This window comes from Myxocyprinus asiaticus, chromosome 19, assembly GCF_019703515.2.
Source record: "Myxocyprinus asiaticus isolate MX2 ecotype Aquarium Trade chromosome 19, UBuf_Myxa_2, whole genome shotgun sequence".
Taxonomy (NCBI): Eukaryota; Metazoa; Chordata; class Actinopteri; order Cypriniformes; family Catostomidae; genus Myxocyprinus; species Myxocyprinus asiaticus.
This window is the reverse complement of record NC_059362.1, coordinates 9405658-9427858: the sequence shown is the minus strand read 5'-3', so window position 1 is coordinate 9427858 and position 22201 is coordinate 9405658. Positions and strand designations below refer to the sequence as shown.

The window sequence follows — 22201 nt, the reverse complement described above, 5'->3', positions numbered from 1 at the left end:
CCACAAGCGACAGTAAATGGTCAACTCTGATGCGCGCGTAACTCTAGGAGGTTGATGTGGAGACCAACGGCCACAAATACCCCTGTGATTTCACGTTGCGCCCCAGCCCATGAGGGAAGCATCGTCGTGACCACTTCTTGACAAGAAGGAATGACCCCTAGGGGTACACCTGTCATTAAAAACTCCCAGCGATTCCATTGTGTCAATGCATGAACACAACAGTGGGAAACAACAATCAACCGATGACTATGTCTGGTGGGGTTCAACCGCAAACTGTTGTTGCACCACTGGAGAGGCCTGAGGTGGATCAAGCCCAGTGGAATCACAGAAGTGGTGGCAGTCAGCATCCCCATAAGCTGTAGTAACACTCTGCATGGCAGTATCATTCCCAGCTGGAAACGAGCAAGGAGCTGCAGAATATTGTCTGCCCGAGCATGTGACAGAGTGGCAGACACTGCACAAGAGTCCAGTGTCATTCCAATGAAAATTATCGATTGCACTGGAATCAGGCAAATCTTTGTCTCGTTTACAGTGAGACTCAGTTTCTGTACATGCTCCAAAAGCAGTCTGGTGTCGCGGATAGCTTGATGCCTTGTGGGGGCACAAAGCAGCCAGATGTCCAAATAAGGCAGGATCCACATTCCTCTGGACCATAGAGGATACAGAGCTGCACTCATACACCTCGTGAAAACAAGAGGGGCCAGAGACGGTCCGAATGGTAGGACCTTGAATTGGTAGGTTTGGTTTTTGAAACTGAATTGAAGAAATTTCCTGTGCTGAGGTGCAGTCAGAACATGAAAGTATGCATCCTTAAAGTCGACGCTCATAAACCGATCCTCCCTCATGACAGACCGAAGAACGTCAGCTGCTCGTAGTTTTCAGGAACAAGTTTAGACACCTTAAATCGATAATTGGACAAAAACCACCGTCTTTTTCAGAACTAGAAAATACGTTTTCTTGAGAGAGAGAATTTCCTGAGAGAAAGCCACTGAACGAACTGCATCCCTGACCACTGTAGGGACAATCCTTGAGACCTTGGGGGGCCGGCGTCGAAACTGTAGAGCATACCCCCTGCTCAGGGTAGACAAAACCCTGGAATCTACTGTTGTGCTCCTCCAATACTGTAGGTGTTGCATTGAAAAACAATTGACCGCTGGCCCAAGCATTTCATGCTTTATGGGTGCAACATTTAGTGGCGGGGGGTGGTCCCCCTGTGGTGTGGTGGTGGTCCCCCTGGCAACTGCAGATGTGGAGGTCGAAAACTTTGAGCATCATCAGCAGCATGGGGCCTCTGTGGGCCCTGAGGCTGTGGAGTAGGATGTTGGCAGAAGCGTTGTTCTGGCGTTGTACACCTTAAAGGCAGGATTGCGCTGCACCTGTGTCAGCTGGCGAGTGGCCTCAGACAATTTCACCCTCTTTTCCAGCAGTTCTGGAACGTTAGGCCCAAAGAGGTGTCTAGGAACGATTGGGAGCTCCCACAGAGTTTTCTTACAATCCTCAGGCAATTTCGCCTGAGCAAGCCACACTTTGCGGTGGGCTGCCAGAAGCATGGCGGTAAGAGTATCTAGTTTACGGGTGACATGGCACAGTGTCATCCGAAGAGGACGGAGCCTGTCCTGATGACTGAACTGAATCCCCACTAGAACCCCCTGAAGCTGAAAGACCAGAATGTACATCCTGGGGGGAAGGTTGCACAGCAACATCCACAGCATCCATATGAAAAAAGAGTCAGAAAGCACTTGTAGAGAGCACGTCCAAGTCAGAATGATGTGAAAGAAAAGGGGAGTTAAGAGGTTCTTCCCCAATTCCTTTACTTGAACTATCCTCATCCTCCTGTGTAACAGTTACAGGAATAGCAAGCATCACAGGCTGAAGCGTTTGAAGGAGACGTTTTAGCTCTGACATCTCAGAAGAAAGGACGGCAACTGTCTTAGAAAGTGAATTCTCCTCCATACGATCACTCTTTGAATTTGCCTTTTTCTTTGATGGGGGGCACCAACTGCTGCAGACGCACAATGTTTCCGAGTCTGTGTGGTGGTGGGTAACTCCGATTCTCAGAGTTTCACCATCAAATTAGGGTCTAACTCAGTGAGACAGAGCCGCCTCTCTGACATAGGCAAAAGACTACAGTGCAAGCATGGGTCCGTGATGGCTTCTCTCAAATGCTGAATTCCCATACAGGACGGACAGACATCACGGCCGTCGTCAGGGAGAAGAGTATTAGGACACATCTTACATGTCAGTGGGAAGCCAGTGGCAATAGGACCATGAGCCATGATCACTTCGGTAACAAACACCCCCGGATAGAACCGTAAGTCTTAAGATGAGCAGAGTGGTAAATAGCCTGGGAGAGATACCACGATGATGAACAAAAATTAATCCAATTCCTCTGGATAGAACCGAAAGGCAGTTCAGCAAAGAACACTCATGGAAAAATGTAAAAATATATCCACACTCTGATAACTGGCCGTCGGATTGCACTGAGGAGCACAGCGTATCACAAAAATCCGTCCAGAGATTAAGATAACTAAGTTAGAGGGGGACTGGCAACTTAACAGCGCGGTAAACACTAGTCACCAGATAGCACCGAGAAGCACGAAGTGTTATCAACAGATCGTGAAAATATATTCAATGAAATACAAAAACTCACCAAACACGACAAAATCATCCAAAAGTCTTAGGAGCGTGCTGTCACAGCTTGTGTGGACGATACTTCGCTGCTCTTGTAAGCTGTACTTGACAGCACGGAATCACACAAAGAATAACGACCTATCTCTATCAGGTGAGAAAGCGAAAGAGGCTGAATGCTGAGCTAATGTAGCTATTATCCTCAAAGCTCAGCCTATGTCACTACGTGACTTGTTGGTATATGCTCTCGACCTATCTATCTGGCGCTGTGATAATACACTAGTGTTTAAGCACCGCCTCTGGTGGTCATGAGGAATGAAACAGAACTCCAGACCTCTCCACAAATGCACTCTTGACATGCCCATCCACTGTTGTTGTTTTTACCTTCATCTCCTGATGTTTAGCGGCGATTACATATTAGCGTTTCTTCATGACAGCAACGGCTCATATGTGAGTGTTACCACCTTGTGGACCCGCTAATTAGTGCAAATAACTCCAGGCGCCCGGCATTCTGCACATTCAAAGACGTGCGGTTGGAAAAATCGGGCTGCGTGTGTTAAGTCCTTGTGCACTCTGCTGTTGACAAAATTTGCGTCACGCGTCCTGTCTGACCGAAGCATACTTTGGGCTTCAGTGTGGACAGAAGGCCAAAATGTAGATAAAAAGATGCATTTTCAAACTAAAATGTATTAGTGTGGACATGGCCTAAGACTAACATACTGCATAACATCTCCTTTTGTGAACTACGGAAGAACATACAGGTTTGGAACAAGAGGGTGATTAAATGATTATAAAATTTTCCTTTTGCGTAAACTATTCCTTCAACTGATGTTAATGTGCTTCCTGTGCATCAGCCAAGCCCACCTTTTTAGTTTCACTAAATGGGGTGACAACCAGCCCTAGCCCAAGGATTCTGGACACATTCATCTCTAACAGCAATGCTTTAAAGATGAAAAAACTATTTAAAAGGAAAAGTCATTTTTATTCGAGATATATTCTCTGAAAACAAGTCTTATTGTCTTATTCAGTATTGCTTCTCAAGTAAATGTATCTTGTTTTAAGGATGTTTAGATATGTTTACTGGAAATGAATGAGTTCAGTAAAGGATTTTTGCAGTGTGCCTGCCAAAAAAACAACCAAAAAAAACAATGCGACTGCACACAGAGAAAAAGGAGTGGTGCAGGCGGCTTTCCCCCAGACTGTCTGTGTTTTGTAGTTATGAGATTAATTCTTTATTAATAAAGTCTTATTACGTCTTTTTTCTTTTCTCCATACAGACACAAAAAGGCCTGGTGGCAAAGATGCTGAAGTGGCAGTTGTTGATGAAGAGGCCATTTTGAGTCTGTTGGAAAACAGTCAGACCTTCCTCCCTCCCTCTCAGAGATCCAACAAATCAGCAATACTTGGTATTGAAACTATCACAGCTAACATCATCATATCTCTTTCCACAAGCAAGCAACCGACTTTAACCTGGGTTTTTTTTTTACTGGGTTCTTCCTCATTATTTTTCTCTTTATAGTCATGATTTTCAGTATTGTGCATCTGCAAGCATATGCATAATGTCTTTTTTTTCCCCCTCAAACTACAGTGTTCCCACTAGAAAACCTGAAAATTCCAGGGATTTTATAAATTGTAATTTCCAGGCCTGGAAATGTCATGGATACAATTTATGAAATCTAAAATAATGGAAATGTCATGGAAATTTCTGTAGTGAATATAACTGTTTTCTAATCATACTCAGCTCTGTAATATTTCATCAGCTAGAAATTGTTGTTTGTGAGGGTAATCTCTTCAAAATGATTTAAAAAAATCTTTATTCAAAAATCATGAATGACTGAAGAAGTCTTGAAATTCATTAGTCAGAAGATATGGTGAACCCTGAAACTAGTTTTGATTATATTTTCAGATTGATTTTATTTTCAACATTTTGTTAACAGACAACAGTCAAGACCAGGCCATGGTGGATCTGCTTGAGGCATTGGCTGATGATGGGTTTAGAGCCGAAAGGTCCAGAGCAGCGTCCCAGCAGCAGCTGTCTGGTAGTGCTAGCTGGAACTATAACAGTGATGAGGAGGAGGCAGGGCCTGAGCTGGAGAAAGAAGAGGCGGAGCTCAGTATAATCATGTCACAAAGATGGGACAGTGACATGTCAGAACACTCCACCAGGCAAAGGTGGAAAACTCTGCCAAAAGATTTTCAGAATGGACTGTTTTAAAATTCCTGTTAGCTTTCTTATGTAGTTAGTCAGAAAAATTCATTTGAGCAGCAAACACAATTTATGAACCGTTTTTTTTAACTGGCATTCAGAATAGGTTTTGGCTGGTCCAAATGTAAACTTGGCTGTCTAAATGGAGGCATATCATAGACCAGTGATTCTTAACTAGGGGTATCCCGTAAGTACGTGTGGGAGTACTTATGGCAAAAAAGGTTGGAAACACTGCCATAGACTTGTTTTTTTTGTTTTGTTTTGTTTGTTTGTTTACTTACCCTACACCTAAAAAAATACTTTTTGCATTTTAGGATTTTAAAAAAAACTATATATATACAAAACTATTAATTGTTTTTCCAAACGAGGACATCCCTAGATGTCTCCAAAGGGAGGTTTTGTCAAATTTGAGTAAATTCTGGGGACAGATTTATCCTCAAACTGTAGCTATGTAAACCCACAGCTGAGAGATAACAGTGCCTGTGTGAGTCATGATTTTAATCATTTAAATAATCTGACCTCCCTGCACAGATTATGTATGAAAGAAGCAAGCGAAAGCTCTAGTGAAGATCAGCAGGCATCTTCAGATGAGGAGATGGACTGGAGGGGAAGTAGTGCCCTACTTGCCGATCTGTCCATTCCACAGTTAGATGGGGCAGCTGATGAGAACAGCGGTAAGCAGCAGTTTAATGAAGAGTAAAATGAAGTGTAGATTGAAAATTATGATTACTGTTGGTGCTTGTATACAGTACATGTTTACATACTTTTTAATTTTTCTGTAGATTCATCACTGACAGATAAAGGATCCCGGACAGCAACAGACAAGTTTCTTGGTAGCAGAAATGTGTTTCCAAATGAAGCTGTTCTTTTGGAGCCACCGTCCTCTGCTAAAATTGTCCTTAAGTACAAATGTGCTGAGCGAAGACCCGCTCTTGACGATTCATCGGATAAGCATTTTAAAAGTCAAGAGGCAAATGAATATTCAACTGGATTAAGAGTTAATAAAGACATTCCTTATATTCCGCCTGTTAAACACCCAATCCCTTGCAACATGGCAAATATATCCCAAATTGGTACTGACAAAATAGGTGTGCACCCTTTGTACACTGGTGAAAACCAAGCCACTGGCCTTAACCAGACAGATTCTGATGGCTTGATATTTGGAAACTCTAAACTTTCCCAGAGCAGAAAAAAATATAGCAGTATGAAAAATGTGGAAAAGAACCCTTTATCCATCTTGGAGAATCACAGTAGCTTCTCAGTATGTTACTCAGAGCTGATGAATGGTCCCACCAAGACTGAGATAGAGCCAAGTCCCAAAGACTGCAGAAGTCTGGTGATAAGAAGTTTTGACCAGACTCAAAGTCCTATAGAAGAGAGCAAACTTTTGGCCCCTCAGGAGGCTGAGACAGGACACGGCAATAAAGAGGGTGATGTAGGGGAACTGAAAATAAGGTATGAGGACTACCAAGAAAATAAAACCGATAGGACCATTGTGGCACAGCAGGAGGCACACTACAAATTTTTCCCCAGCGTTATCCTCTCTAACTGCCTTTCCAGACCGATCAAAAAACAGGTCGCGGGCAAGACTGGGGATGGCTGCTGTAACTTAGATCACCCTGAGCAGCAACGGTCAAGGTTAAAGTTGACCAAAAAGAAATCTACATTAGGTCTAAAAAGGGGTAGTCCTGTAAGGACCCCAGCTCCAATGAAAGAGGAAGCCACACCACTTCCTTGTGTCACTCCAGGCTCTCTCAACCAGAAAGAAATGGATAGAAAGGTTGACAAGGACACTTTAGATCCACCAACTATTAAAAGTTTAATTGAGAGCTCAGTAGAGGATGAACTCACAGATATCCCTACCAAAGTCTCTTGCACCAAGGTGTCCAGTTTGCCAGGTAGCAAATACACCTTGCGGACAAAAAGGAAAATAATTCATGACAGTGAAGATGGAGATCGTTTAAGTTCTCATTCTTTCAAACAAGCTTCAGTGCAACTTGAAGGCCTTAAAGACAACACTGTCTTTAGCCAAAAAAAGAGGAAGCTGTCTAAAAAAGAGCCTCCAATCATCATCAAATATATAATCATCAACAGATTCAAAGGTCAGAAGAACATGCTGGTAAAGATTGCTAAAATTAAAGCTGATGAACCTCACACAGTTTTAACACCAGAAAAGCTTGCAGAGTACAAAAAGCTTGCTCCTCTCAAAGAATTCTGGCCCAAAGTCCCAGAGTCTACAGCAGTGAAGTACCCACTGGCTGAACCAAAAGTAAAGAAATGCCCTAAACGAAAAGCCAAGGTCAACCCAACATCAAAGAGGGCCAGCACCTCCCCAAAATCCAGATGTGCACAAGCCAGTCAGACCAAAAGGACAAAGAGGATTAAAGCAGCATTAACTTTACCCAAGTTACCCACTCCATGGCCTTGTTATAATGATTTTACTGATGACTACTGTACTGAGTATTCAGATGTGATGGTGGAGTTGGGTTATTTGTCCGAAAGAGCCCCCAGTCCTTCCGATTCAACTCCACCTCGATGTTGGTCCCCTACCGACCCCTTATTGAAATCAAATTCAAATGATCATCTCATAAACCCCCATAATGACCCATGTCTTGGTTCACCCTATCAGGCAATGGCTGCAAATCCATACAGAAAAGGCCTTCAGGACAGAAGCAGGACATCCAGGCCTAAAATGGCTTCTGTTAACAGCCCAAAAAGACGGGCTAAGACCACCGCAAAACCAGTGGACAATGATTCTGTGAAAACAGAGAATTTACAAAGGAAAAGTAATCGTCCAAGAAGGCAAAAAAAATATTGTGAAAGTATTGAAGGGACTGTTCTCAGAGACAGCACTTCTGTCTCTCAGAAAAGCAGGACCCGGAGCAAGAAGCAAGTAACTGGAAACTCCTTGTCAATTGAAGGGAGTGATAACTTGCAGGCTCCACTTCCTGGTAGCCCTGCACCTCTTCCTTTTTCATCTGATGACTTGACTCCTTTCCAGCATCCCATTCCATTTAGTTCTCTAAAAAGTAGCCAAGAGGACCTTATTGCCAGATGTTCAGATTCTCAAACAATAAGCACCAAGATTGAAAAAAAGTCAGATCAAGATGTTGATGTTTTTGTCTTCAATACCATTGCCTCAAATACACAAGAATCACACATTGCTTTCAATCCCTTTATTGAAAAGTCTCTTAATAGTATTCTTTCCCCAGCCACAAAGACTGTAGGACATCCGTGTTCTGTCATTACATACAGCAGATCAAATTCAAGATCTCAAAGCGTGAGTCAAGATGGGACTTTCACACCAAATCCCTATGAATTTAAATCAGACATTTCCAGCAAGGAAGAGAGCCCCAGGACCATACAACATTCACAATCAACCTTAAAAACAACCATAAAATCAAGAAGACAGCCAGCAAAAAAGAAAGATTTTGTAGAATCTCTGTCGAAACCTGTGGATTTTAGATCCTCTCTTTTGCCAACTGAAAAAAGTGCAATTAAAGATGAACCTCATACAGATCTGACTTTATCCTCAGTTCCTAAGAATGGAGAAATATGTACTTCTGAAATGCCTTCTGGGTTGGCTGTCTTGAAAGAGCTTCTTCAGAAGAGGCAACGGAAGGCAGGACAGAGATCACAGAAAGGTCAAACCACTGATGTTTTAAAAACCACCAAATCTAAAACGGCCCCTTCATCAACATCAAGGAAACAAAGAGCTGCAGCAACTAAAGTGCCAAAAGAGTTGAAGTCCAAGAGCAGAAGTAATCAAAGTAAACGGGATGATTTGGTGACACTTGACCAACTATCATCGGATGACAGTCCTGTCTTTTTGTCTGACCCTGGCTTTGACAGCTGCTGCTCCATTGAGGATAGCTTATCCCCAGAGATCCCAAACAATTACAGCTTTGATATCAATGCCATTGGCCAGACCGAGTTCTCCAGTCTTTATTCTGGTAACCAGTTCGTTCTAACTGACAAGAACTTGCCTCAAAAGTTCCTCAGTGACGTCAGTCAGGAAGCAGTCAGTGCCCTGGTTGAAGGGCTGGGGAACAGGGCACAAAAAGTGTTTGAGGTTGATGAGATCAGCAAGCATGAAAAGGACTGGAATAAGTCTGGGACTCTTAGTCCAGAGCTCTTTGACAAGTCGTCTTCTGAAAATGGCAGAATTTTTCCAAATGAGATATCTGTGTCTTTGCTTGATTCAGAAAGAATATTTAGCAGAGATTGGGGGAGCTCTTTTGGTAAAATCCATGGCCTCAGCCACTTTCAGGACTTTCACTGTGAAAAAAGAGATGTGTTGCTTGACCCAGAGCCCTTTTTGCCCCTAACTTCTGCTTCTTTTGCTGATAATGGTGTTTCACCAAGTAGCGATCTCTTAGATGGCAGTGATGCTTTAAATTCAGCAACCCCAAGCGGTTCCCCACATTCCATCAACTCACTGTCCCATCTTAGGAATGGAGGTCAGACTTCAAAGAATGGAGGAACTCACATTCTCAAACCACTCATGTGTCCGCCTACTCGGGAAGAGATCTTAGCTACTCTGATGGATCTGGACCTCTCAGAAGCCACCTACCAGGAACCATTCTGCAGTGACCCATCAGATGCACCCTTGAAGCCAAGGTAAGAACATTGCATTTATAATGGATCTACCCTCATTTTCCAAAAGGTTTGTGTTTGTATTAGGGGGTGCACGATAACTCAGTGGCTGATATATTAATGGCCAGTTACTGGGAAAATTAAAATAAGATTGTAACGCTGATAGTATAATTACCGCAAGTATTTTCACTGATAATTTGTTACGCTTTATTTGCTTGCCGCAGAGAATCTCTGTCTGCTTGCAGCCTCTCTCTTTGTCGGGCAGTTTCCAGCATCAGTGTGCACACAGAGCGTGTGTGAACCGGACAGATAGTGTTTTAAGTCAAGTTAGCATGTCCCAACACTCTGTGAGAATTATTTTTACATCTATGCACCATGTTACAGTGTTTTGAGGCTCATTTTAACAGGGATCATCTGCTGTAAGTAACTATATTTCCCATATTCTGTTCGTTTCATTAAGTAATTTTATTTATACACTGTTAATATGGACACACTTCTGGGTTACGTTACATCCGCCAAACCTTAAATAGCAGTTTAGAGTTGGCCCAGACTCCAAACTTTTAAACAATGCCTATTTTGTTTAGAGTAGTTAAAAAAGCAGCCCCAGTTTAAAGGGTTAAAAAACAAAAAGGTAAATTTATTGGTTATCTGTATTGGCCTAGAAGTTCCATGTTGGTGCATCCCTAGGTTATATCATTGTTAAATATGCTTTTTTATCCAATTGGTCCAAGTAATCAAGTGAAATTAAATCCAGAACCATTCTCACTTTTCTCAGGGAGGTTGGTGGTCGCAAGTTGACATTGGAAACCAGGCTTGCGAATGAACTAGCTGAGTTTAATGGGGACTTGTCTCAGGAGGGCTTGCAGTTTTGGAAACTTGCATTTTCTGCCATGACAAATCCAGGCTCTGCACCAACCCATACTTCTAAAGATTCAGTGTCTACCAAGGAGCAAGCCCCATCCTCTGGCAGTGATCAAAAGGTGATCATGCTTCCCTGCAAGAGTGCTCCAAGCCGAGAACGGGTGCAGCTTTGGCTGCAGGCCAAAAAACAGTATGATTGTCTTCAGAGGAATAGGAAACAAATGGGTGGCCAGACAATTGCAGAGTTAAAGCAGAGAACATGTGACAGGACCTCACCTCAGAAGAAGGACTTGGATTTCCTTAGCTCTGAGAATCGTGATAAGGGGCTTGAAAAAGCTTCTCAGAGTATCAAGAGGAACGGCTTGATTGTACCACTCAGTATCTCACCAGTTAAGGCAGCTTCATCTGACAGCCCTAAGAGCATGAAATATATCTTGGACACTGAGGCCAAAGATCTGAAGGTGGAGGTAAACAAAGGTAGTCAGGTCACTTCTCCAAGCTCACCTGAGCTTCCTACATGGCAACAAAGACCTGCTGGCTTTAAGCAGGATGAAGACAAGAACAATTTGTCTGATGGATTACCATCCACCCAAATTGATGATCTCTATTGCACATCACCTGAAAATGCACAGACAAATGACCTCTTGAGTCCATCTTCTTTTTCTATTAAAGACCAAGTTTCAGATGTGAAAAACTCTTACCTGCTTCATAGCACACCTGTCCTCAGGAGGAGGAGAAGCACTGATGACGATGGGTCTATCTGCAGTCCAACAAAATATGAGGGTACATTCTTACTGCATTTACTTCCTTGGAGCTTGTGTCTTGATGTTCAACTGCATTATCTGCAATGAGCATATTCAGTTTTATGCTTCTTCTCTAACATGAGTGTTGGGGGAGTAACTTAATGAACATAGCGGCGGCACTGGCTTAACTACATTATTCAGTATTGTGACAGTAATTCTGCAATTTTCAAAATGGTGTAGCTTTTTCAGTAACAGGCTGCATTTTCCAAAGAGTAGCAGTGTAGCTTCACCAAACGCTACATTTGTCGCATTGTATTGCGAACACAGCAGTGGAGCCGAGGGAGTAATCAAACGCTCTCACCCAAACTGTCCTTTCAAATATAGCGCTGGAAAATCCAAATCATTTAAGTGAATCAGAAATTTTAGACCGTTCATGTAAATGAACCAGTTAAAATAAACGATTCACCTAAATATAAGTCAGTCGTTTATTTTAACTGGTTCACTTACATGAACTGTCAAAAAGAACCAATTCACTTAAATTGGGATTGGGAAATCCACTTCATTTTAGCGAGTCCATTTGTTTGGCCGGTTCATGTAAATGAACTAGTTCACACTTGAGCCACTGCGCAGCCTTAAACAGACTTCGCCAGAAGTCACTTCTTATTTGAAGTAAAATATTTAGTCAGTTGATGCTGTTTATCACTATATTCAACTCTTATAAAATAGGGGCTTTTCTTGTTTTGTTTTTTGTCTATATTTAATGTAAATGTAGTGTTCAATTGTTTAATGTCACATTTAATGATATATTTTGCAATCAGAACTGCTGATTGGTATGTCCAAATATTTTCTTTAAATAGCTTTAGTGTAGTAAGCTACGTTTTAATAGTAACTTGTAATGTAGCCAACTACTTTTTGAAAGATTAGCCTATTTCAGAGTGTATTTTAGCTACTTTAGCTAAAGTTATGAGTAGCTTGTAGTGTGGGAAGCCACAAAGTAGTTTCAAAGTAGCTTTCCCAATACTGTCCAAAATGTAAAATGTTTTATTTGTGTGCATCTTTTAAGATGACTTACTATGTGTATCAAGCTCTGTACAACTGTCAGTCTGTAAGGGTAATCTGACTGTTTTTATAAAAAAATACAGAGAGATTATTATGTCTTGCATTTAGCCTAGAAATAACCACTCTCTTCAAAACTGTTTAATCTCTTTTGGATCTCTTCTTGTGCAGATATGGAGCCCAGATCACAACAGTTACATCTGCGGAGTAACAAAAACAAAGATGCTTTACGTAGAGTTTTGCTTACCACACAAATGAAGGTCAGATCAAAGGCTATAAATTTGTCTTAGTTATGAATCACCTGAAGCTACCATGCCCAAATTGTTTGATGCTTAGTATAAAAATGTTTAGGGGTTTAATAGCAAGTTCATTATATCCAATACAGAACCAGCTCACCGCTATGAATGTTCCGAAGAGAGAGAACTCTCAGATTGAGGGTCCATCGATCTGCAATTCATATGGCTTTAAAGTCAGTATGCAGAACTTGCAGGAGGCCAAAGCGATGCATGAGGTATGATCTGGTTTTGACTGCCTTTAATTTCTAAGAAATGGTTTCATTAAACTGAGCAATTGATCATATGACAAAAACGTTTGAAGGCATTTCTGCAAAAGTTCTACATAAACAAGTGCAGAAAAGACTTTGTTCATGCCTTTTTTAAACGTCTCCTTGTTTGCCTTCATTCAAAACAGCATCTCTCATCAACGCGAGTCTACTGTCTTGGATTTGAAGTATTCTTATTTCAGGCTTTAATCTCCCTGCTGTAGGTGCAGTACCTCACACTGATGAGCATGGAGCTCCATGCAAGGACCCGTCGCGACCTTGAGCCTGATCCTGAATTTGACCCAGTTTGTGCCTTATTCTACTGCCTCAGTTCTGATGCCCCTCTCCCCAATTCTGACACCACCAAGATGACTGGTGCCATCATTGTTGATAAAGACTTTTGTTCTTCAGATCAAGGTGAGATTTGTTTTTTTTATTTGGAGCATTATTGATGTAATAACAGCTTGTCCTTATCAGATGCGTCACGATAAAGCGACAAGAAGTAAATAATTTCTTCCGTGTTAATCTGATTATTTTTATTTTTATTTTTTTTATTTTTTTTTTTTCAGCCTCGACCATAATAAGTAACATGGGACAACACATTTTGTTGGTTACTTGGTATACATTTTTATCATGTTGTGCTGGGTAGCCTCGCCCAAAATAAAATCTCATTGGTCCAAAATTCTGCTCCAAAGTGCTGTTTAAATAGGCGCAACATTTGGATTCCGGAATAAAAAATTACATTCATTTTTTCCCAAAGGTGAATTGATTTTTAATGACAACTTATAAACCTTTAAAGACAGACCTACCGTGAGCTCAGAGATTGTTTAAAGATCCACCAATCAGAGAACAGCCAATAAAGCATGCTAAACAAGCTCTGCAGTGACACTCCCAAGATGCACTGTGAATGACGCAATCAAGTCCGTCTCCCTACACTCTCAAACTAATTGTATATTTGCAGATGTCTGAATTTTTTGCAATAAAATGTAAATAGATTGTTTTTATACTTATAATCAATTATTATTATTTTTTTCTCCCAATTTGGAATGCCCAATTCCCAATGTGCTTTTAAGTCCTCCTGGTCGCGTAGTGATTCGCCTCAGTCCGGGTGGCGGAGGACGAATCCCAGTTGCCTCCGCGTCTGAGACCATCAACCCGCGCATCTTATCACGTGGCTTTTTGAGCGCGTTGCCACAGAGACATAGCACGTGTGGAGGCTTCACGCCACCCACCACGGCAACCATGCTCAACTCACCACACGCCCCAGCGAGAACGAACCACATTATAGCGACCACGCACAACTTACCACGCGCCCCATTGAGAGCGAGAACCATTAATCGCGACCACGAGGAGGTTACCCCATGTGACTCTACCCTCCCTAGCAACCGGACCAGTTTGGTTGCATAGGAGACCTGGCTGGAGTCACGCAGCACACGAACTCGCGACTCCAGGGGTGGTAGTCAGCGTCAGTACTCGCTGAGCTACCAAGGCAATGTTTGTAATGTTATGATTCACCTTATTCATGCTGGTTGGTTTGGTTCATGGCTTAGAACTCTTATGATGGATTTTATGAAATCCCTATGGAAGAAATGAATGGGAAAAACACTTCTGGAACCAAGATGGCTGAATAATTTTCACATCGGTGCGGTGTTCGTGTTCAAACCGACTAACACCGGTATTACTGCTGGTTGGACACTAAGTGGTACTGTGGGGTAATTTTCATTAAGCAATAGCCTACACAGTAACGCAAGGCAGCTTGATTTCCAACTTTAAACTTTATTTTTTATTTATTTTTACTAAAAATTCAAATGAAACTGAAAAAAAATGAAGTGCAATTAAAATGTGTGTTGTTCAACTTTTTGAAAGATGGCTTTTCAACAGTTGTGAAGGGCAACATCTCTTTGGCAATAAACATGCTTCATCCGTGCATTCTCTCCATCATTTCGTTGTCCGGGCAAATACATCACTTCTTGTGGGTTGTTGTGGGTTTAATGTTGGTGTTTTATTACCTTTCATACCAGGACCCAGTTTAGCTGCTTCAGAAGGGTAATGACCTTGAATGTGTGGAAATACATTTGTTTTGTTCCCTCCTAGGGCTGGGCGATATGCAAGAAATATGTTCATGATATTTTTATTTAAAAAAATATATATATCACAATATTCAGTTACATCGTCAACCCCCCAGCTGAGGGATCGGTGAATATTCTTGCTTTAGTGATTTTGCATTGAAAATGAAATTCATTTATTTAAAAAAACTTAAACCAAAGACATTTATAAATTCAAATTGCAGTTAAAATGAAACTAAAAAGCAATTAAAATAACGAAGTGGTAAAAAAAACAACAAAAAAAACATATATAACCACCTTTCCATTTACCGTCACGCAAGTACCCGTCTATGACAACAGGTGGAAAAATACTAATAAAAATTAAGATCTAAAAACAATTATAAATGTAAACATAATTATAGTGATGATAATAATCACTGAAATATAAATCATGGTTCGAGGTGAACGTGTTTTTGTATTATTCTATGATTTAATCACAGATGTATTGGCTATATATAACGTGACCCTGCAGAGTTGTGCTCACAACAAACTGCTCTGTGGAAATAAAGCAGACTGAACTCAGAGCACCTCCTGAGCTGAGATGGTCTGAGGTCATTTGCAGCATTCCCATAGACGATACTATTCTTACAAAAAAAAAAAAAACAATTCAGAAGACTGAAACAAAGAAAGAATGAGAACCCTTTACATACACGTGTTCTACGAGCGCATGTCTGTGTTATGTGACGCAGTCATATGATCAATTCAACCCCAAAAAAATCGAGATGGCGGCTCATGTTGTAGCAGTGTTGTTGTGCCTGCTATTCACTTTGATAGCATTGTTAAAGAAAATTTTTACTTTTGTACAACCTTCACATTGAATACTTCAAGTGCGATGGGAATTTTACTTGGAATTGCTGTCCGGCGACGGAAAATGAGGACAGTTGCGTTTCAGACCGTACATGGAACAGCGTTTTTTGCATGTGCAATAAGGAGATTTGAGTTTTATATTTTTTAGTGTGGATGAGCAACTTTTGAAAAACGTTTCGAAGAGCGTTTAGAAAACAAAAACACCGTGTTCAAATGTATCCAGATTAATGCGAAAATAGCCTTATAGTATTCACTATGTTTTTGTGTAAACATTATTGTTAATTCTTTTCTGATTGTAGCCTCAAGGAGCACAGCACCTCTGTTGTTTAGATCTGGTGTAACAGGACTGCAGGTCACCTATGCCAGCGACGAGAAGGAGCTGTTTGAAGAAATCCATAACATAATGACAAAGTAGGTTAATCATGTGTGTATTTTGGATATTATTACTTTTTTATGTGCTGAAATCAAGAAAACATCAGCAGTCATGATGGGGTTACTCATAAGGACAGCTGCCCCACCACCGTTTTTTGCAGATATGACCCAGACATCCTAATTGGTTATGAGGTCCAGATGCACTCTTGGGGCTACCTACTGCAGCGGGCATCATCGCTGGGTGTGGACTTGTGCCAACAGCTCTCCCGTGTGCCAGGTGAGGTTAGCTCAGTTAGCACAAGCCTTGCTTTTGTTTATGTTTGTGTAGAGAAGGATATGTTGCGTATTCTCATTAAAATTAATCTCCAGGCTCTCCTGTCGCATGAGGAGTTGTGGCACAAACACAATAGGCCGATCAGCAGAATTGATGGTGTTTAGAACTGCACCAGGTGTAGAGGAAGTCAAACGGCGGGGCTTTGTGCATACAGTACATCACTGTCAAGACTGCAGCAAACGGGCAATGTTTTAAACTGATGTTGCGTTTATTACAGCACAGCAACAATTGAAATGATAAAGTCTGTCATTGAATACGCAAGAACTGAAAGCACACAGTAAGACTTAAACATTTTATGTCATGTGTTCATTTTAAGAATTTTAGCTAGAGCAGGCTGGAACTTCCGCCAAATGTGTGCCTTATTCCACATAGTTTAATCCCATTTCTCAACATTTACACCGATCAGCCACAACATTAAAACCATCTGCCTAATATTGTGTAGGTCCCCCTCGTGCCGCCAAAACAGCGCCAACCCGCATCTCAGAATAACATTCTGAGATGATATTCTTCTCACCACAATTGTACAACCATCTGTTTTGGCGACACAATATTAGGCAGGTGGTTTTAATGTTGTGGCTGATCAGTGTATTTGATGTCCTTTTTTAACAGGAGATGCAAAGGAGAATCGCTTTGCAGCAGAAAAAGACGAGTATGGTGCAGACACCATGACGGAAATCCATATTGTTGGACGCATTGTCCTCAACCTGTGGAGGGTTATGAAGACTGAGGTACTCTTGATATTCATTCTCCCAGAATGCATTAGCTAATTGTAACCTTTTGTTTTTTTTTTGTTTTTTACTTTTATGAAGGCATATTTTGACATGTAACACAAAATTTTAATTAATTAATTGAAATGGTCACTACCATGTCTAAACCCATAGCTAGATATGCTTAAAATGTAATATTATGGAATATATTACATGTTAGATGACCAGTAAATATCTAAAATGTTTTGTGACCTGAAAAAATATATATGTAAAATATTTAAAAATATATATTTTAAGATGACGGAATCAAGGACCATACCAGGTCGAAATAGTTCCTTAGGGTAACATTTTTGCCTCCACATTTAAAATATCTGGAGCATTTGTCAATTTTGGTGGCATTCTTTTGCCTTGAGCCCTGGTTAATATCAGGTTCGTATTCTTTGTTGAATTGAAAGTTTCTTGTATGTCTTCAGGCTGCATTGAATAACTACTCTTTTGAGAATGTGGCTTTCCATCTCCTGCACCAGCGCTTTCCTCTCTACAGCCATCGCACACTCTCGGACTGGTTTGACCACAACACACACCTGCACAGGTGAGAAATGATCCCTCATTAGTCACCTGCCTATGATTGGCCTTGCAGAGTAGTTCCAGTTAAATTATTATTCCATTCATCTATTAACAAAGGCTATGTTCATGGAATACTAGCATACTGCTTACTGCATACTATGCCGTATATACTGTATACTGCCTACAATTTTTTAACAGGCACGCAGCAGTGTTTTTGTTGGAAAGCAGCGGCTTCCTTCGTGGTGTCCTGCCATGGACACCATGTTTGTTTAATGTTTTCTGTATAGCAGACTCATGAACAGAGATGTTCACCAGTTCCAATGATTCCTTCAAGTCTTTAGCTGTCACTCTAGGGTTATTGTTTACCTCATTGAGCATTCTGCGGTGTGACCTTTAAGTCATCTTGGCTGGACTGCCACTTCAAGGGAGAGTAAGCACAGTACTAAATCGTCTCAACTTAGACAATTTGTCTAACTGTGGACAGATGAATATCTAAGCTCTTCAAGATATCTTTGTAACCCTTTCCAGCTTTATGCAAAGCACCAATTCCTGATTGTAGGTCTTCCGAGATCTTTTTCTTGTGAGGCATAGTCCGTGTCAGCAGATGCATTTTGTAAATAGCAAACTCAAAATGTTTGAGTGCTTTTTATTAGTCAAAGTAGCTCTAACCCACACCTACAATCTCATTTCATTAATTGCTTGCCAAGTTTAACAACAACTGACTCTAATTGGCTTTTGTTGATGTCATTTTCCTAGGAGTTCACATACTTTTTCCAACCTAAACTGTGAATGTTTGAATGATGTATTCAGTATATACAAGAACAATACTATCATTTTTGTGTTATTAGTTAAAACAGATTGTGTTTGTTCATTATTGTAACTTGGATGAAGAACAAACCAGATTTTAAGACAAATTTATACATAAATGCAGGTAATTCCAAAGGGTTCACATTCTTTTTCTTGCCACTGTATAAACACTTTTGAAGAGATTTTTAACAAAGTAAACCCTGAATCAGTTTTAGAGTTCTTATTGAAAATACATTAAAAAAAAATTAAAATTTAATCACTCTACCTTTTAATATATTTTACTTGTTTTTTGCCAAGAAAATACCCTTGGAAGCTGGCATAGCGTAAAATCACTAAATAACTAACTAACTTGCCACTGTATAATGTATTTTAAGGAATCGTTATATGGATTGTGTGACTACATTTACAAGTAGTCATTTGTACTGAATTACATTTTGAAAGTAAACCTCTCACCTCTGGTAACGATAAATGTTTCAAACGATAGGATGATACATGGTTGTCGCATGACCTCATCATGTTGCATGTCTTATTCCGAGAATGTTGTCTAGTTATCATTTTGCAAATAGGGTATTTTGCTTTATTAATCCAAATTGTCATCAGTGTGTGCTGCACGTTTGTACATTTTGGCAAATGCAGTATGTCATATGTCCTCATGATCATCCGCTAACTATTGCAATTTGTCTGTTATGATGTGTTGTTGTGTGCTGTTGTTTGTATCAGGTGGAAGGTGGTGGATCACTATGTTAGCCGTGTCTGTGGGATAATGCAGTTGCTCCACCAGCAGGATGTAATTGGCCGGACAAGTGAGCTTGCACGCGTATTTGGGATCCAGTTCTACCATGTGCTCACCAGGGGGTCACAGGTAAGCATCCATCTGAAACAGACATCCAAACCCATAAGAGTACATGGTCTAGTCTCCTTTAGCTCTGCCCGATGTTCCATTTTGTGTTATTTTAACAGCAAGTACCAAATCTCAAGTATAGTAGTTTGTCATGGTTGCACTTTAAAAACATTTATACCGGTGCTGTATGACTGCCCCATGGACTTCCATTGTAAGTGCATTACTGTAAAAACTGAGGCCAGTTAGCATTTATTTTTCTGTGGTAATCACCATGCTAGCCGATAGAGCTTAAGTTTGGGGTTGGGAACTATATAAACTCTTTTTGGGGTTGGGAACTTTTTTGGGGGGGGGATTTTTGGAATGCCCAATTCCCAATGCACTTTTAAGTCCTCATGGTCGCGTAGTGATTCGCCTCAGTCCGGGTGGTGGAGGACGAATCCCAGTTGCCTCCGCGTCTGAGACCGCCAACCCGCGCATCTTATCACGTGGCTTGTTGAGTGCGTTGCCACGGAGACATAGCGCGTGTGGAGGCTTCACACCATCCACCGCGGCAACCACGCTCAACTCACCACGCGCCCCACCAAGAACAAACCACATTATAGCAACCACGAGGAAGTTACCCCATGTGACTCTACCCTCCCTAGCAACCGGGCCAATTTGGTTGCTTAGGAGACCTGGCTGGAGTCACTCAGCACACCCTGTCATTCGAACTAGCGAACTCCAGGGGTGGTAGCCAGCGTATTTTACCACTGAGCTACCCAGGCCCCCATTATTTTTATGATGTTAACAGTTCTTGAATTCTGCATTCTTGCATTTTGCAGACCGGAACACTGTACTACAATACTATACAATTACTAGGACTCACTAACTGACTTAAACGGTCAGAGTGGTTCTTCAATTATATACTGAATTCCACGTCATTACTTTAGTCTTGTTCAACTCTTGTGTACGTAACACTTGTGACTCGTAAGACCTGTTTCAGTGTAATTACTGACTAGTTCATATAACAAAGTGTAGTTAAAGATGCATATTCAAAACTCATTCGGTTTTGTCATAATAAATAGTGCTTGAAATAAAATACATTTAAATATGTTTCCAAAAGGTTGATTTGTTTTTAAGTATATTTATTAAGAATATAGCAAGGACCAATTATTCTGGGAAGGAGGGGGAAGCTCTTTTAAGTACTAACAGAATTATTAATAGAATCATTAAGGAGTCTTTGAGTGTAGTTGAATCAAATCCAAATGATTCTCATCCATAGTTCACCCAAAAATGAAAATTCTCTCATTTACTCACCCTCATGTCATCCCAGATATGTATGACTTTCTTTCTTCTGCAGAACACAAATTAAGATTTATAGCAAGTGAATTGTTGCCAGAACTTTGAAGCTGCTAAAAAGCACATAAAGGCAGCATAAAAGTAATCCATACTACTCCAGTGGTTAAATCCATGTCTTCTGAAGTGATAGGTGTGGGTGAGAAACAGATCAATATTAGACTAGAAATTCTTCTCCCTGCTCAGTAGGGGGTGTATGCATGAAGAACGTGAATCACCAAAAACACAAGAACGAGAATGTAAAAGTGAAAGTTAAAGTGGAGATTGACTGAGCAGGGAGGAGAATTTATAGTAAAAAAAAAAACAAACTTAAATATTGATGTTTCTCACCACACTTATATCTCTTCTAAAGACATTGATGTAACCAATGGAGTCGTATGGATTACTTTTATGCTGATTTATGTGATTTTTGGAGCTTCAAAATTTTGCCATGGATTATCTTGCATTGTATGGACAACAAAAGAGCTGAGAAATTCTTCTAAAAATCTTCAATTGTGTTTTGCTGAAGAAAGAAATCAGACACATCCAGGATGGCAAAAGGGTAAATTACATTCCTTTAAATTCCTTAAATTACTATGTCATATTTAGGTCACTGATGATGAGATCTGTGAATATTTTGTTGTAGCTCGATCCAGTTTTGTGTTGTTGGTTAATCTCTCTCCTCCTCTTGCAGTATCGTGTGGAGTCAATGATGTTAAGGATTGCAAAGCCAATGAATTACATTCCAGTGACTCCAAGCCCACAACAGCGTGCCCAGCAGAGAGCCCCACAGTGCATTCCACTCGTCTTGGAGCCAGAGTCACGTTTCTATAGTAACTCAGTCATTGTGTTAGATTTCCAGTCGTTATACCCGTCTATCATCATCGCCTACAATTACTGTTTCTCCACCTGCCTTGGACACGTTGAGAATCTTGGAACGTAAGCATACTTAGGGATTTTTAGTAAAACTTGTGTGATGTGTGTAATCTTTTCTATGTTAATTCTCCCAGCTTAACAGGCAGAGTTAGCTATAAGTATGCCATTTGTAGGTTGATTTCACCTAGTGTACCACTGTGACTCTGTTTGTTTGAGTGGCCTGTCCAGCGACATAGGCTTAACTAGTGGTGAGAGTTTGGGATTGTCTGTTTATACAATCATTGGAAAGGGGGGGGGGGGGTTTGATTTTGGTGACTTTATTGCAGCATTTTTATCTTATCTGTTTAGCAGTTTAATTGTATTAAAAAAAAAAATCATTCTTTCTTGTACTGAACACAAAGATTGTTTTATAAGAATATCTCAGCTCGGGGGCCTGGGTAGCTCAGCGAATATTGACGCTGACTACCACCCCTGGAGTCGCGAGTTCGAATCCAGGGTGAGCTGAGTGACTCCAGCCAGGTCTCCTAAGCAACCAAATTGGCCTGGTTGCTAGGGAGGGTAGAGTCACATGGGGTAACCTCCTCGTGGTCACGATTAGTGGTTCTCGCTGTCAATGGGGCACGTGGTAAGTTGTGTGTGGATCGCGCAGAGTATCACGAGCCTCCAAATGCTGTGAGTCTCCGCGGTGTCGTGCACAGCGGGCGATGTGATAAGATGCGTGGATTGACTGTCTCAGAAGTGTAGGCAACTGAGACTTGTCCTCCAACACCCGGATTGAGGTGAGTAACTGCGCCACCACAAGGACCGTGCTAAGTAGTGGGAATTGGGCATTTCAAAATT

General features: G+C 41.0%; 1 protein-coding gene across 1 annotated transcript in view; it reads left to right on the top strand.

Moving 5' to 3' along the window:
* Positions 1-22201, top strand: part of rev3l (REV3 like, DNA directed polymerase zeta catalytic subunit) — a 118608-nt gene that overhangs the window by 73859 nt on the left and 22548 nt on the right. The window contains exons 10-23 of the mRNA XM_051725262.1: positions 3906-4034; positions 4566-4800; positions 5366-5508; positions 5617-9454; positions 10206-11074; positions 12262-12350; positions 12476-12601; positions 12856-13048; positions 15843-15954; positions 16077-16192; positions 16859-16977; positions 17430-17548; positions 19051-19192; positions 21180-21424. Of these exons, the coding sequence (XP_051581222.1) occupies positions 3906-4034; positions 4566-4800; positions 5366-5508; positions 5617-9454; positions 10206-11074; positions 12262-12350; positions 12476-12601; positions 12856-13048; positions 15843-15954; positions 16077-16192; positions 16859-16977; positions 17430-17548; positions 19051-19192; positions 21180-21424 (6475 nt within the window). The remainder of the gene's footprint in view (positions 1-3905; positions 4035-4565; positions 4801-5365; positions 5509-5616; positions 9455-10205; positions 11075-12261; positions 12351-12475; positions 12602-12855; positions 13049-15842; positions 15955-16076; positions 16193-16858; positions 16978-17429; positions 17549-19050; positions 19193-21179; positions 21425-22201) is intronic.